This window comes from Somniosus microcephalus, chromosome 29 (genome assembly GCF_052327205.1).
Source record: "Somniosus microcephalus isolate GS21.2 chromosome 29, FLI_Smic_1.0, whole genome shotgun sequence".
Taxonomy (NCBI): Eukaryota; Metazoa; Chordata; class Chondrichthyes; order Squaliformes; family Somniosidae; genus Somniosus; species Somniosus microcephalus.
The window spans coordinates 26,359,452-26,375,779 of record NC_141015.1 but is presented as its reverse complement, the minus strand read 5'-3'; the positions used below and the strand labels follow the sequence as shown (position 1 = coordinate 26,375,779).

The following is a 16,328-nucleotide window of genomic DNA, read 5'->3' as shown; positions in this document are numbered from 1 at the left end:
AGCCTAGGCGATTTTGTTGTTGAGTTACTACTCTCGTAGGGTGAAAATATGCAGTATGAAATTCTGGTGGCTGCTACTTTCTAACAAAGGCTTTATCTGTATAATATAAACAAGTTAATACTTTAATTGTAATAGCGGCCAGATGAATGCCTTCCTATGCCAACGTTACAAATTGTAAAATTCAACCCCTCCCCATCACATTTTTTTCAGCCAGAGTTGAAAATAATGCCATTGAGAAAAGATCTAGACCAGTGTTGTTTAAGATGTTCGCCATATGTGACTAATTGAGAAGTAGCTAATTGTATTTTGATTCGTAAATAGAAAGAGAGTAATAGACACCATTCTTGAACATGTGATCTCAATATTCATATTCGCACAGTACTTTAACCTTTATGTACGTTGATAGGTAAAATGGCAAGATGCAAAGTAGAGTGTGCACGTGTTCTTGATTTCCTTGGTTACTGCTTATTGGTTATCTACTAAAAAGTGTGTTGCACAGGAGAAAACGCCGGACTTCAGCACTGTGGAAAGACCAACAACATTGCATGGAGAGGGGAGCTGTGATTGTAGTCAGCTCGACCAATCGGAATAATCACTACAGGCCAGCAGAAGAAACCAAGCAATAATGAGCAGCTCCAACAGGGCACGTCATGGCAAAGCGCAGCGTACTGGATGCAGAGCACGGACTGGCCTGGGGCGTCTTGTTGAGCTTGATGAAGTCAAAGTTGCACTCAACTTTTGGACAACAATCTAGAAGTTGCGTTAAGATGTGTTGTGTGATAAATTCATGCCAGAATTCTAAACTTTGTTGAAAGAAAAAGACTGCAAAGTTTCACACTGAATAGTGGTAGATGTTTGTTAAGTATATATACACACACACACACACACACACACACACACACACACACACGAAAAACATTTACCCACATTGTGTGTAGGGCGTTTTCTACTAAAATGAGTGCATGTGGCCACAACGGTGTTGCTGTAGCTACGCCTTTGCCTAGTCAGCGACTTCAATTGATAAACACTGATCTAGACAGAACTACCAGTCCTCAATGACATACCCACAGTTCTTTACAGAAAAATAATTCTTGTGCAACTCTGCTATACAGATTGACCACAGAATTGGAAACAAAACAAAGAGAGATCAGTTTTTTAAATAGGAGAGATGAAGAATAGAAGTTGGGATTTACACGTGACTTTAGTTCCCCTTGTAAAGGGCAGATGTGAAGATTAGTTAATTTGCTTCAATAGAACACTTCAATACAGTTGTGACAGGATTACTACATAGAGGATTGAGAGAGAGAGATAGATGGATAGAAAAGAAAGAAATTGATATAGCGCCTTTCACGACCACCGGACGTCTCAAAGCGCTTTACAGTCAATGAAGTACTTTTGAAGTGGGGTCACTGTTGTAATGTGGGAAACGCGGCAGCCAATTTGCACACAGCAAGCTCCCACAAACAGTAATGTGATAATGACCAGATAATCTGTTTTTGTTTTGTTGGTTGAGGGATAAATATTGGCCAGAACAAATATTGTGTCAGCTGTGGCTCAGTTGGTAGCACACTCGCCTCTGAGTCAGAAGGTCGTGGGTCCAGGGACTTGAGCACATAAAGCTAGGCTGACACTCCAGTGCAGTGCTGAGGGAGAGCTGCACTGTCAGAGGTGCCGTCTTTCGGATGAGATGTTAAACCGAGGCCCCGTCGATCCCTCTCAGGTGGACGTAAAAGATCCCATGGCACTATTTCGAAAGAGGGAAAACATTCTTGTTGTTTTAACCACAGCCAGCTAACTCCTGTGCCTAAAATTGAGAGATATAGAGAGATGCACTTGCAACAATAAAACTTCTGACGCACATGAGCAATATCACAGGATTTTTTTTGATATAAAAAGTGTTCAATAACAGTGACTGAAGTAGGGGAAAAAAATGAGTTCTCATTCAGTACTCACATTTTGTTTGTATATTTCTTCATTAAGCATCTTTTATAATACAGAAGTGCACCACTTATTAGGATAACTAAAATGATGAAGGGCAGGACCACTGAGAGAATGATGATTGTGGCAGCATTTCCCACTGAAAAGAAAATTGAAAATTAATTCATTTCTGCAAGAACACAGTATCAGAAACCCTGCCCTTTGAGCTATACAAACAAAAAGGCAGAGTAAAGGCTTTAACACAACTTCCTAGAAACCTTGAGAACGACAGGCAAAAATCACTGGGATTCTGTCTGGAAAACAAAAACCTTAGTTGGACACAGTAAACGCTCCATGATATGGGGTGGTACAACACGAGTTTACTCTAGTGATTTCTCACACAATGAGCTTCCGATCTCAGTCTAAATGGGAGGAGAGGGGCAAGCACATCCACACATATAGCATGAGAAAGTTGGGGAGGGACAGGATGAAAAATAATTGGAGGGAGAGTGGCAGAATTTTTATTTGTAGCCCATCAGCTCAAGGGGTGGAACACTTGTGCCCCCCACCCCCAGCCCCCCATCAAAGGAGGGGGTTAGATTCAGATCCAATTGAAGTTATCTGCCTCAGCCACAGGTACTAAACAGGGCACCGAGTGGAAGAGAGAGTGTTTCTACCAAGGAGGGTCATAAAATGGCGTTGATGCCAGTTGTGCAGAAATCCGTATCATAAGAGCAGGACACAATTAGTGTGAATCTTCAAAACAATTCCTTGAAATTCAGACATTTGGAACTAAATTTAGTCTTTAAAACATTTAGGATTGAACAAAGTTTTTGCAATATACACTTCTAAAAAATAAAACACATGTGAAAATGTGTCTTATGTGACAGTATTGGAATAAACTAAAAAATGTCATCCTGTTAGCATTTCTGCAGCTGTATCAAAATTGTAACTGCTTTCCGAATAATAGTAACTGGGCTTTTTGGGTTTTGGTGAAAATGGACATTTTTAGAGACCTATAATATTTATCCTAAAATGCATGTGTGTGTTCTGGAATGAATATTATTCAAAAATAATTTCTAAAAACAACAAATAATATGAGTTTGCTAATCACATGAAATAAATTCAATAATCTCCAGGTATGTGATTTACTTTTTAAAATCAAAGGTTTCAGTTTGCATTGATCTGGGTGGAAAGTAAGTGTGCAGAAAATTAATAGCTCTACAGCATAACCCATTTATAGTTGTGGGTAACTATTACTTGTAGGAGATATGTACAAAGGTTTATGTACATGAAGAGTCGCCTGATTTCTGTGTAGTTGGTTGGATTCTTACCTGCTGGTAAGCCGCCATTTTGTGTAACACAATATGGTGGAGCCCAACCTGGATCACAGTGACATTCTCGCTTGTGATTACAAACCTTAACAAAATAATTCAGAAGGTTAGCAACAATTGGAAACTCACCTGATATGGAATAAATTCATGAAAATAACCATCCCCTCAATGTAATACACAGATATGTTGCATTGAGAAGCTGCACATAGCACAGTGTAAGAGTTACTCTCTGTTACTCTCAGTAATATAGTTAGTACTACATCAATTAAAGTGATTTAGTCTCACCAACAGAAGTTAAAATCAATTTTACACATAGAATCTTACAGCACAGACGGAGGCCATTCGGCCCGTCGTGCCTATGCCGGCTCTTTGAAAGAGCGAACAATTAGTCCCACTCCCCTGCTCTTGCCCCACAACCCTGCAGATTTTTCTTCAACTATATATCCAACTCCCTTTTTAAAGCTACTATTGAGTTCGCGTCCATCAGCCTTTCAGGTAGTGACAATCATAACAACTCACGGCATTAAAAAAATTCTCATCTCCCCTCTGGGTCTTTTGCCAATGATCTTAAATCTGTGGCCTCTGGTTACGGACCCTCCTGCCAGTGGAAACAGTTTCTCCTTATTTACTCTATCAAAACCCTTCATTATTTTGAACACCTCCATTAAATCTCCCTGTGGGCAGCTAATGCTAAAAAGTAGCTTGCATTGATGAAAAATGGAGAAAAAATTCTGCAAGAGCCATACCCCATGGTTATTGCATTTGCCTGAACAGCTTCTTGATCCATAAAGTAGAAGACTCTGGCAATGACCACTGTAGCAGACCTGTAACAAGACAAATAAAATATATTATGTACTTAACGCAAGATCTGACCAGTCACACACCCACAAATTATAAGTGAAGAACTTGCCAATAAAATCAAAAGCACCATAGGACACTTAACAAAATGTGTGTGTATATATATAGCTACAAGATATGTACTATAGGGTATGCCTCATTATTAGGGAGTCGGTGGTTTAGATTATAATGTAGCAAGAATCACATTCTATCTGTATTACTGAAACTTTGCTTTCTCTCACTCATTAGGTTAGCAAAAGAGAGATCACAAATGAAGAAAGAACCTGCATTTATATCATGTTTTATCATGTCCTCAGGACATTCCAAAGTGCTTCACATCCAAAGAATTACTGTTGAAGTGCAGTCACTGTTGTTCTGTGGGCAAATGCAGCAGCCAATTTGCGCCCAGCAAGGTGCCGCACACAGCAAATAAAGTGAATGAATGAGCAGTTCATTAATTTCTGCTGGTGTTGGTTGAAGGAGGGGTGTTGGTCAAGGCAGCAGCAGAACGCCCTGCCCTTCTTCAAACAGTGCCATGAACAGGCAGACAGGGCTTTGGTTTAAAAGGTCATCTGAAAGATGGCACATTGGAATGCAGCAAACATCCGCAGCTCACTAGTCCAATTTAAGTTTCGATCGGCCCAGTCTGTTGCAGCACCGGGATCGTTCCCTGCACCCTGTTCACACCAGCCGGCTGGCGCTATGCTACGCTACTTCTAACACAAGAAATTCTTTCAGAAAGATTGCTCAAGATAGTTACTGCCATCATTTCTTACCATCCCATTTCCGCATTTTGTCCCTGAAGGTACAAGTCCAGGGTCAGTAGTTATTTCACGCTGTTCATTCAACGTTGCAATTTTACACAATTTGTTCCAGAATAGTTTTAGTTCATACTTTGCTTGAGTGACTGGAAACTTGTTGCCTCCGATACAGTGCATTTTACCACATTTTACATCCCTGCAAAAAGAATAAACCCGTCATGGAGCATTGAATTGAAAAGGAAGATATTTATAGACCTAGCTCTAGCTTTTAGACCGTGGCTGCAGTGCAGCAACTCGCCAAGGCTTCTTCGGCAGCGCCTCACAAACCCGTGACCTCTTCTACCTAGAAGGACGAGGGCAGCAGGCGCATGGGAACACCACCGCCTCCAAGTTCCCCTCCAAGTCACACACCATCCTGACTTGGAAATATATCGCCTATCCTTCATCGTCGCTGGGTCAAAATCCTGGAAGTACCTTCACCACACAGGCTGCGGCTCACCACCACTTTCTCAAGGGCAATTAGGGATGGGCAATAAATGCTGGCCCTGCCAGCGACGCCCACATCCCATAAATGAATTTTTTTTTTTTAATTGCCCAAGTGGTCAATACCTAGAACTCAAGTGGTTTATAGTTAATAGTTTAAAGTAATTTCTTGAAATGTATGTAGCTTTACTATTATTTCCCCATAATTTCTAAGCAGTGCACTAAACACTGGAACCAGAAAATTCCTGAACACATCTGCAGAGGTGTCCCCAGAGGCACAGGTTGCAATAACTCATGAATGCTTAGAGCTGCAGTCACAGAGGCCTTGGATTCCAATACAGAAGAGACTCTCTCGAGGCAGAGTCTTGTAGACCTCATTGCTGCCTTCAGGTCTGTTTCCATGCAGATCAGCAGTCATGCTACAAGAGTGCTCAGCATCAGGGGCATGGCTGGAGAAGACGTGGACAAGGTTGCGGTCTGCCAGTGCAAGGTCACAGCTAGATCACCTAGCTCTCCTGCACAAATAACACATGTCAGAAATTTGGAAGGACCATCCAGCCACAACAGCAGCAGAGTTTGAGTGTTATCTGAGGGATCAGCAGGTGATGCAAGGGCAACTTAATCCCAAGTGGTCCATAATGGAACCCAGCAGCCAACCAGTACACTTATCCCTTCAGCTTAGAAAAAATAATCACAGCAGCACCCTCAATCAGAGCCCAGCATGTGAGTGCAAGAGACAAGGCTGAAGTGATTGTAAGCGTCTACAGCCAAAGGTACTTGGCCTCTTAAGATCCCATCATAGATGCCAGTGTCCAGCCAATTTGGTTGATTCCGTGTGCCATTAAGAAGCAGCAGAGTGCACTAGACACGGGAAAGGCTATGGGCCCTGACAATATCCCATCTGTAATGCTGAAGATCTGCTCTCCTAATCAAGCTGTTCCAGTACAGCTATGACACTGGAATCTACCCAACAATATGGAAGATTGCCCAAGTATGTCCTATCCACAAAAAACACAATAAATATAACCCAGCCAAGTACTGCACTATCACCTCAATCATCAGTCAAGCACTGGAAGTCATCATCAGTAGTGCTAGCAAGTGACACCTACTCACCAATAAATCAGTTCAGTTTGGGTTCCCTCAGCATCACTTGCATTTATATAGCGCATATAACGTCGTAAAATGCCCCAAGGTGCTTCACAGGAGCATTCTCAGACAAAATTTGACACCGAGCCACAGAGATATTAGGACAGGTGAGCAAAAGCTTGGTCAAAGAGGTAGGTTTTAAGGAGCAACTTAAAAGGAGGAGAGGTTTAGGGAGGGAATTCCAGAGCTTAGGGCCTAGGCAGCTGAAGGCACGGCCACCAATGGTTGTTGTTTATACTTACTTTCCCCGGCAGGCTTCATAACCATTTCTAGTCGTTTTGCAATGAACATATTTATCCCCTCTCATATTCTGCTGAAAACATTCATCATGCGCCACCGTTGCACCTGTGCAATACCAGAGAAAATATGTTTCTCGTACTCAGTAAGTCTGTTGAGTTTAATTAATTAATTCACAGAAAAAATGATAGATTACACATATTGGAGATTTTTCAAAGCAGAAGGTAACTTGATATCAGTACTATGAATGATGGGCACAAAGCCATCATTATATCAACTTGGTTTGAAAACATTTCCATTTTGAGAGCATCTCTGTCAGGTTGCGCAAGTCCTCAATTTGTGCGTGTAGTGAAGTGGATGTATTCTGCCGACATTGGCCAAGAGGAACTCCTTGGAATGCATCTGCTTCTCAACATTTTATGCCTATGCCATTGTTAATCTGGCTTCAGACTAATCTCATATTCTGGCTGGGAATTTCCTCGGCGCAGTTCCCATTCCGCTGCTGTAACTTGGCCAAAGTGCAGGGTTTCCAGTGAAGTTACAGCAATGGAGCAGGAGCAGATTCGAGGATGTTCCTATGTCTCTGCAGAGATTTTGCTTTAGCACTTCATCTCATCCATTCTATCTTTTCCATTACTCCCTTTGAGTACTATATGAGCAACTATCGAGGCCCTTCAATTTTTCTTCAAGCATAATAATCATTCCGCTCTTTCTTTTCGGTATATATCAATTAAGAAGATTCGATCTTATAACATTGGCAATCTAACGTGCTGTAAATTTCAAAATGCTTGATATTAGAAAGTGGACTAAATAAGGAGAGCCAGTGTGGTGGCACAATGACTGTAGGAACAGAATTCCTTGTTCACATTTATAAGCAATGGGAAATTAACAGCTTCCAAAAAATAAATGAAGGGAGTTTGGTCCTTAAGGCAGATTGGCGTGCTAAAGTGAATTGAGAGTTACATTATTACGTAGGGTGCAATGGCACAATTGTAACGTGACACCATCATTGCCAATGGTTTCTCACACATCAGATTTATTTGTATCTGTTTTTAACAGAAGTGAATATAAAAATATTAAAACATTAAAAAGTTAAAAATGTTGCTTAATAAAATTAAATGTTTGTTTCCTTGTTTGAATTTGTGATGATTGGCCGCTTAAAAAAATAAAATGAGATTTAAAAAAAAAGAGACTGAAGCAGACACATCATCTGCTGCATCTCTAGCTTACCAGGACAGCCAACATACTGGCTCAACTATGGAGATCCGGAAGCAGGCTACTTCACAAACTGAAGCTGCCTAAAAAAACGACTTAAAGTGCAGCTGTTGCTCTTTTGAAATGTAAAATATAAAAATGACCACCAACATTGAAATGTGAAAGTGATTACAGAATGTAGAGACTGGAGCACGATCAACATCAATTGCAGTGGAAGGTGCTAGGCATAATGGGACGGTTAACATTTTGGTGAATTAAAGTACCTGCTCCCCATAAAGTAACACAGTGCTGTTGATGAGTAGGGCACTGTCCATTGTAGCAGTACCCTTCCCCATTGCTGCAGGGAGAACCATTCATTTTGAAGGCATCTTCTGGACACTGAGCACTCGCGCCATTGCAGTAATCAGACAGATCACAGTCGTGCTGTGTGGCCCTACAGATTTGTCCTGCTGGTTTGATCTGAATTAAGAAAACAAGCAAAAAGATCACCTTAAGAGTCAACTCACAAACGACAGAATAAAATATTTTAATTTGATGCATGCCCATAAAAAGCAATGACAAGGTGCAGTCAACACATCAGAGAATACAGATTACAAGAATAACAACAGAAAATGCTGGAAGCACTCAGCAGGCCAGGCAGCATCCGTGGAGAGAGAAAGAGAGACAACGTTTCAGGTCTGTGACCCTTCATCTTGGGTCCCAGACCTGAAAAGTTAACTCTGTTTCTCTCTCCACGGATGCTGCCTGGCCTGCTGAGTGCTTCCAGCATTTTCTGTTGTTATTTCAGATTTCCAGCATCCGCAGTATTTTGCTACAGATTACAAGACCCTGGATCAGTAGAAATTTCTGACTTGCAAATGTTCACACGTAAACATGGACCAAGGGACCATCAACAAAAGCCACTTGAAGTCTCTCTCCACTACCCCAACAGGGCATCTTTTTTTTTCTTGGGCCCCCAACTAGCTTCTGAAAAGGATCTCTCTCACCTCTCCTCCTTTGTCCCCCAACAGAGCTTTCCCCCTAGTCTCTTCCATCGGAGACCGTACATTTTGTTTATATTGGGCCTCATGACTTAGGGGCTCAGCCAACCAGATGGAAATCATGAAGTATTTGGGGGCAGGGGTCAAAGAGAAGGATGTACTGGAGTTCAGCATGTTCAGAGCCCCAGCAGGGTGGGGAGGGCAGTAGTTGCAGTCAAGCTTATGAATACATTTGTGACTTCTTTCCCCTCCTTGAGTCGTTGATTTGTTTTGTGTTTGTCATGAATTTTATTTTCAGTGTTATATGCAATAGAATCCTAAGTGACAAAGTTTTTCGATAGAATGTGATTGGTTCCCAGATGACCATCTGGAATGTGATTTTCAATCTGATTGGTGGAAAGGATTCTACATTATTACATTCTCAGAGACACAACACTAATCGAGATAGATGATACTTGCATTCATTCAGCACTTCAAACAATGACTTGGTTTTGAAATGTGGTAACTATGTTGTGCGAGTAAACTAGGCAGCCATTCTATACCAGGAATATGCCACATACAGGAACGAGATGAGTGACCATATTGGGCAGGAGTTTCCGCTTGCACGATTCGTCTGAAATCAGCCAAACCAGCACAAAAGATCACGGAATTTCAAGCGCAAATTGGCTTTCCGCGATCTTTTGCGCCAGTTTTTAAAACATTGCGCTAGAAGCTGAACCCGCCCACAACTGTCCACGCCCCGAGATCGAATTAATCACCGTGGTGAGTTTCCGCTAATTGTGTCCGTTTGCGGGCCTTCGAAGAGGCTCTTAAAATTTAATGCTTTTTTTTTTTAGGTGCAAGGACACTAATAGGCAAGTTTTAAAAGCTTTTTAAAAATTTTTTATAATCTACTAAGAAACGAACTACCATACACCAATGTAACTAGTGAATGGTTTTTTAAAGTCATTTTCTGTTATTTAAAAATCGCGTTACTCACAGGTGGTGGACTAGACACTGATTAAAAATGCTTATTTTTTGTGATAAACCCATTTTCAGCCAGATTAATCAAACTGCACCAGGTTACCACTTTTAAATGTACCAAAGAATATAATTTTTTTTTTTTTTTTATAAATTGTTTGCACTAAAAATATGTTCTAAAACGTTGCCCAATTACACTGGTTCATGGAAGAGTTCACATTCGGTGATATGATAATGAGTGAGCGGAAACTTGAGCAAGAAAAAACACATTTCGTAAAACTAGAGCCATTTTGAGTGCAATTTGCGCCCAGATCGCCGATTGTGCCCAAAGCGGAAACTCTTAGCCATCATCTAGTTTTTGGTGATATTGGTTGAGGACGCAATGGAAGAACTCCCTACTCTTTTTCTAACTGTGCCATGTGATTTTTAACATCCATCTGAACAGGCAGACGGGGCATCTGGTTAATGTCATCAGAAACAAGGCATATCGAACTTCCTCAGTGCTGCATCAGAGCGTCAGTCTAGGTTACAGCCTCAAATGTATGGATCAATATTGCTGTAAACAATGATAATTACAGGTCCCTTGTATTTGTACCTTGCAGTTCTGGCAGCAGTCTCCATCAGAACATTCCACTCCCTCCTTGAATTTGCAGGTTGTAGCATTACAACAAGGATTGGTGCATTCCTACAAGGGCAAACACCAATCAAACATCAATAATTCTAACAAACCTTCAAATTATTATTGTACTTTCAAACAATTTACACCATCTGTGTGCACTTCAGATCAGAAATCAATGGAGAATGTCAAGTGGAGCAAAAATTAAAAACAGCCATCATCTAGTTCCAAATAGATTGTGATAATAGCAATCCCAGTGTTGGCATTGCTGTGGAGCAAACACAATGCAAGAGGATTTCCGTGTCCTACATCATTCGAGCATGCCTGCGCCTCAGAAATTGATGAATGGAAGGCTAACTAGGATTATTAATATGATCAGTGGCTTCAAGATGTGATATTGTTCTTGTTTTACTTCAACCCTATTGCTCCCTTTAATTCAGGGTGCTCAAAGGTTAAAAAATGACAAAGTGGTTACAATTGCCAGGCATGCAATGATAAATATGAATGCCCGTTAGCAGTACAACAGTGTTATATGTAATGCTTCATAGTTTATTGGATAATTAAGGTCTAGAAATTGTTTACAATTTTAGCGAATGAATGCTTAATGACAGCATTTTCTGTCTATTTAAATAGAAACATTAAGGACACATGAATGTCATAGAAACGTATTACACACGTATATGGTTATATTGCATAGTCATTTCCAGGTTTCTAAGGGTCAATCCTGTGGACGGCTGCTCTCAGTGCAGAGCCTCACCCACCAGGAGCACCTACTGAAAATCCGCAGCCCTCGTTTCTCTGTCCGTTAAAATTAGTGGATGGAAAATCATGGGAAGCAGCCCGTGATTTCGCAAGTGGCACTCCTGTGGTAGAAGTCTCCTTACCAGGAGCACCCATTCTGAAAATTAGCCCTTTATTCTTTCAGTATCCTATTGATTGCCCCATCCACAGTAACTGTCGTACAAGGTAATGGGATGTTCAGTCGAAAACAATGATCTGGAGATGGCAAAGGGTTAATAGGCAGGGGAAGCGGGGGTTTGGGTGGGAAGGTAAGAAAAAATGAGCTGCAGGATAAACACCTTCATTAAGGAGTGTTTTTTTAGTGTTTGAATTGTACATATGTATGTCATAAATTCAAAGTGAAAATGAATCTGACACCAACAGTAAGTAATTCATTACAGTTTTTAAAAAACACAGCAACTACCTATTAATTCTTCCAATCTGCCAAGTAACAGAGAAGAACTTGTGGGAAACTGTTTGCAGCTACAGGCACTGGTGTTCAAATTCTTGTTAAACATTGCTGTCTGGGAGCTATGCAGTTTAGTTTAAATAAATCAGCAATTTGGCAAACTCTTTCTTGACTAATCGGAAGAGCACACTTGGTGGTCAGGGTGAACTTGAAACTTCTCGGCTCATATTCACCCGACATGATCTTTTCTGTACTCAAGTGTACCACGGTACACACACGCACGCGCGGTTCAGTATCCGGCTCTGAAACTGCTGACTTCGTTTGACTCACTGTCTGATTTCAATTCCCTTTGAGAAAGTGCTTTCACAGTGGAGATCGGAAGCTTGCCCTGGGATGCAGTGTGTGTATAAACCGATGCCACATCACTCTTTGATACAAGGCACCAAGTTGGTGCACCAGTAGGCTGTTGTGACCTTTCGGTTGTTGTTAAATTTTGCTTCATAGAAAAGTTAACTCAACCATTTTTTAAAAAACCGAGTGCATGCTTTAACACTACTTGGCTATAACAAGTAAACTTCCAGGTAAATAAAGGAATTCCATATTACCGCAACAGTGCCACAATCGCACTCCTCTCCACGCTCAAGAAACTGATTCCCACAAGCTGGACTTCCATACAGTTCATCTGCTCTGGGGCTGTTCAACAGACAGTTCGTCATTCCTGATGCCAAGAACTTCTGCAGCTCTTGGTGACTGCAGCTGCTGAAGCTTTTAGGAAACACAATCCTGAAAACAAAAAGACAAGAGCAGCAAATAAGATTTTGGGGGCAAGATTCACGTTACATTCAAATTTAAATTTGTAAAAATACAATTAAAATGAAATGTCTGATTATTACAAAACCGCAACATTCAAAATTGAGTGTGACAACGCGAAAACAGTTGAGGTTTGTGTTACTTCAGTATCACCAAGGTGCAAATTAACAAAAAGGAAAAAAAAAGTCAACTGTAATGTTGTGCTAACTTAAATTACAGCACAGAGCCTTTCTCCAAAGTGTGTTATTGCTGTTAATTGGTGCGTTGTAATCAAGTGCCAATATAATTGGGGCTTTCTTCTTATTTCCCCTCGCAGAAAACAAAAACAATTTAAATTCAGCCAATATGGTGAAAAAATATCCTCAACAAACTAGAATTTGAAAAGCAGTTAAATGGCATTTTTTTACTATGGGACATCCTCAGGCTATTTAACCAGTGCACTGGTGGAGGTATTTCATGCATTATATTGGTGGAAACAGCTACATAAGAGTGTGCTATTTAAAAGAGCACAAAACTGTCCAAACATTTTTACTTTCGTACTAAACAGAAGAATTAAAAACTTGAAACCAAACTTAGGTATTTCCTCCAAATATCTAGTGGCACAACATTACAGCGACAGCTAGGCAACTGGTTCCCTCTTTTGGACTTGTTACAGACGGTTCTATTCTCACCCTGTTTGCTCCGCCATGACACAGCCACCATTGTTCCTGGAGGCGTCGCAGCTACAATGTGTATTGTGATCTTCATCGTGAGACATGCCCAAATTGTGACCCATCTCATGTGCAATCGTTGATGCCAATCCTATTGGGTTCCTATTGTGGTCCTGAATACGATATAATTTATAAATTATTACCATCACCACCATAGGTCAAAACAACAAGATTTGATTAAGGACACAAGTATTACAGCACTGAATAGCTTGTGTTACAAAAATACATTACCACAAAACAGTTACCGAAAATGCAGTCATAGCTGAAACTGTTTGACTCCCAAAGGATTACATTAGAATGAATAGGACAGAAACAGGCCATTCGGCCCAACTGATCTAGGCCGGTGTTTATGAGCCACACGAGTCTCCTCCCACCCTACTTCATCTAACCCTACTTCTATTTCTTTTTCCCCTCACGTACTTATCTAGCTTCCCCTTAAATGCATCTGTGCTATTCACCTCAACCACTTCCCGTGGTAGCAAGTTCCACATTCTCACCACTCTCTGGGTAAAGAAGTTTATCCAGAAATCCTTATTGGATTTATTAGTGACTATCTTAGATTTATAACCCCTAGTTTTTGACTCCCCCCACAAGACTGATTTATAGATCTGAACTTGTGACTTTTCAAAAATCCCTATCAAAAACTCATGCATTCTGCTGCTAGGGCTGTCTGTCACTTAATCCCACTTGTGAGTTTTGCTGTTTTTTGTTAAAATTGGGCTACTAGATAGAGGACATGAGGAGTTCCACTTAACAAAGTGAAAAACTGGCATCTTCCATCTCGGTCAATTTGAAATATGCTTCACGCTGGCTGCCAGCACCGGTAATGACACAACCCATGTACATATTGAAAGCAGTAGACTTGATGTTTTTAGAAATATTTTTATTAAAATAAGTTAGCACGGGGTTTTTTTATTCCAGAAGTTATGTTCTTAAATGAGGATTTTGGGGAAAGGGGGACTTTCATTCTTTCAAACTGTACAAGGTGCCATGAAGCATGTATAACGTACCTCATTCACTCCACCAGACTGATAGGAGCACATGGCAGATTTGGTTGCCAATCCAACAGTTGTTCCTTCAAAACTTACTCCACTGAAAAGATAGATATTTAACATTAGCAATAAGATTTTTTTTGCAAATATCAAGAACATTGTGATAGTTCATTTTAGGAGATCATACAAAGAAAATCACATTCTCAAACCCCTGGAGAATAATGGAGTGATATTAAGAACTGCTAGTTCAGCACTACAGTAACTAAAGCCACAAAAACTCTTCCTTACTTACCAAGATTGACAACCGGAGGTTGTTTATACTAATCAATATGTAATTTTAGGCAACAACTATTTTATAATCTCTTCTCGGGACGTGAGCAAAACTGGCAAGGGCGCATTCATTACCCATCCCTAGTTGCCCTTTTTTCCTTGAACCGTTGTAGTCCTTGTGGTGATGTTGCTCCCACAATGGTGTTAGTAAAGGAATTCCAGGATATTAGCTAGCAATGATGAAGGGACGGTGATACATGTCCAAGTCAGGATGCTGTGTGACTTGGAGGGGAACTAGGAGGCGATAGTGTTTCTCCTACATTAATATTTTGTCCCTCGACAGGAAGGAAGGTGCTGTTGAAGTTAACTTGATGAGTTGCTGCACTGCATCCTGTAGATCAAACGTGATGGAGGGGGTGCATATTGAACCTGATGACACGGGTGCCAATCAAATGAACTGCCGTGTCTTGGATGGTGTCAAGATTCCTGAAAGTTGTGGCGACTGCACCCATCCAGGCAAGTGGTGAGTATTCCAATCGCACTCTTGACTTCAGCCTTGTAGATGGTGGATAGGCTTTGAAGGATCAGAAGGTGGACCATTTGTTGCAGAGTACCTAGCTTTTTTCCTGCTTTTGTAGCCTTGGTCTTGATATGACTAATCCAGTTGAACCTATGGTCAGTGGTGGCCTCTAAAATGTTGATGGGGGGGGGGGGGGGGAAGGGACTCGGTGATGGTGGTGCCTTTGAAGATCATGGGGAGATGGTTGAGCTTTCTCTTTTTGAGCTGATCATTACTGGCACGAATATGGATTGAATGTTAGCATAACTTGTCAGCCCAAGCCTGGGTTATCCAGGTCCTGCTATATGTTGGTATCTTACTGCCTCGTTATCAGAGGAGTAGGGAATTGAGCTAATCATTGTGGAATCATGTGAACTGTCCCACTCCTGACATTATGTCATGGGGTATGGGGGGGGGGGGGGGGGGAGGTCATTGATGAAGCAATTGAAGATGGTTGGACTGAGAACACTTCCCCAATTATAGATAATTATACAGATAAGACATGATCAAGCATCTATTTCCTGTATAGCTACAATTTTGATTCCTTTATTAAGTTACATGGAATAATAGATCTAAAAAGACAATCAATTTCTGGAAGAATCTCAGAAGGGCAATCCCTTCTATAAAAACTGAGCCAATTTTTAAGAGCAGAGCAACTATTAACATTTCCTATGCACACAGTAAACCACATATTTAAGGTATTTATATTACACTAACGACCACGTCTTTCCAAGTTTGGTGTTTTCTGTAGGTACGTACGTGACAAACTGTGCGTTATCGTGCTTCTTCTTTGGTAGTAGCTCCTTTCCACGCCATTTAAGGAAGTTATCTAGAGTGGTATTGGGATCTGAGCTGACAGCAATTTTGTTTGAACGGGTCCATACTTCCAACCCTACCAATGCTACACGGATATTTAATGATCTGTACAACTAACAGAAAAGGAGTGAAAAACTAAATCAGAACAATGCACTGCAATACACAATGAAGGTTTTAGAAGAGGAGATCCAATTTACTGAATTAAGTATTTGTTAAAAGTATTATAAATAAAATTAAAACTACCCTCTTAATATATACTATTCATAAAGTTGTCAAAAGGTTACATTTCATTAATTTCATGCATGAAACTGGCTCCTTCTTCCCTGTCTGACAATGGGCCTCAACCTCCTCAAGAAGAGTCATGCCTACATTACCACTGCGTTCTTCGCTTTTCCTAGACCGGTTATCACAACCGGTGGCCCTTCCGAGTAAGGCTACCCACGTTAGACTCGCGTTGTAACCATTTTGAACTGCATTGAAATTGCCCAAATGTGTT

The 16,328-nt window shown here is 40.8% G+C and overlaps 1 protein-coding gene and 1 long non-coding RNA gene across 4 annotated transcripts in view; one reads left to right on the top strand and one right to left on the bottom strand.

Annotated features, from left to right (window-relative positions):
* Positions 1 to 7,842, top strand: part of LOC147098575 (uncharacterized) — a 28,677-nt gene extending 20,835 nt beyond the window's left edge. The window contains exon 3 of the long non-coding RNA XR_015074197.1: positions 500 to 7,842. This is a non-coding gene — a long non-coding RNA (uncharacterized LOC147098575). The remainder of the gene's footprint in view (positions 1 to 499) is intronic.
* Positions 1 to 16,328, bottom strand: part of adam8a (ADAM metallopeptidase domain 8a) — a 47,612-nt gene that overhangs the window by 17,934 nt on the left and 13,350 nt on the right. For 2 of the 3 annotated variants that reach the window (XM_085970428.1, XM_085970427.1), the window contains exons 9-19: positions 15,776 to 15,945; positions 14,206 to 14,287; positions 13,157 to 13,308; positions 12,281 to 12,458; positions 10,466 to 10,555; positions 8,194 to 8,389; positions 6,721 to 6,823; positions 4,865 to 5,045; positions 3,998 to 4,075; positions 3,252 to 3,336; positions 1,954 to 2,077 (exon numbers count right to left, since the gene is read on the bottom strand). In XM_085970428.1, the coding sequence (XP_085826554.1) occupies positions 1,954 to 2,077; positions 3,252 to 3,336; positions 3,998 to 4,075; positions 4,865 to 5,045; positions 6,721 to 6,823; positions 8,194 to 8,389; positions 10,466 to 10,555; positions 12,281 to 12,458; positions 13,157 to 13,308; positions 14,206 to 14,287; positions 15,776 to 15,945 (1,439 nt within the window). Of the gene's footprint in view, positions 1 to 1,656; positions 1,745 to 1,953; positions 2,078 to 3,251; positions 3,337 to 3,997; positions 4,076 to 4,864; positions 5,046 to 6,720; positions 6,824 to 8,193; positions 8,390 to 10,465; positions 10,556 to 12,280; positions 12,459 to 13,156; positions 13,309 to 14,205; positions 14,288 to 15,775; positions 15,946 to 16,328 lie in introns of those variants that run through there. The other variant, XM_085970429.1, reaches the window with a different exon arrangement.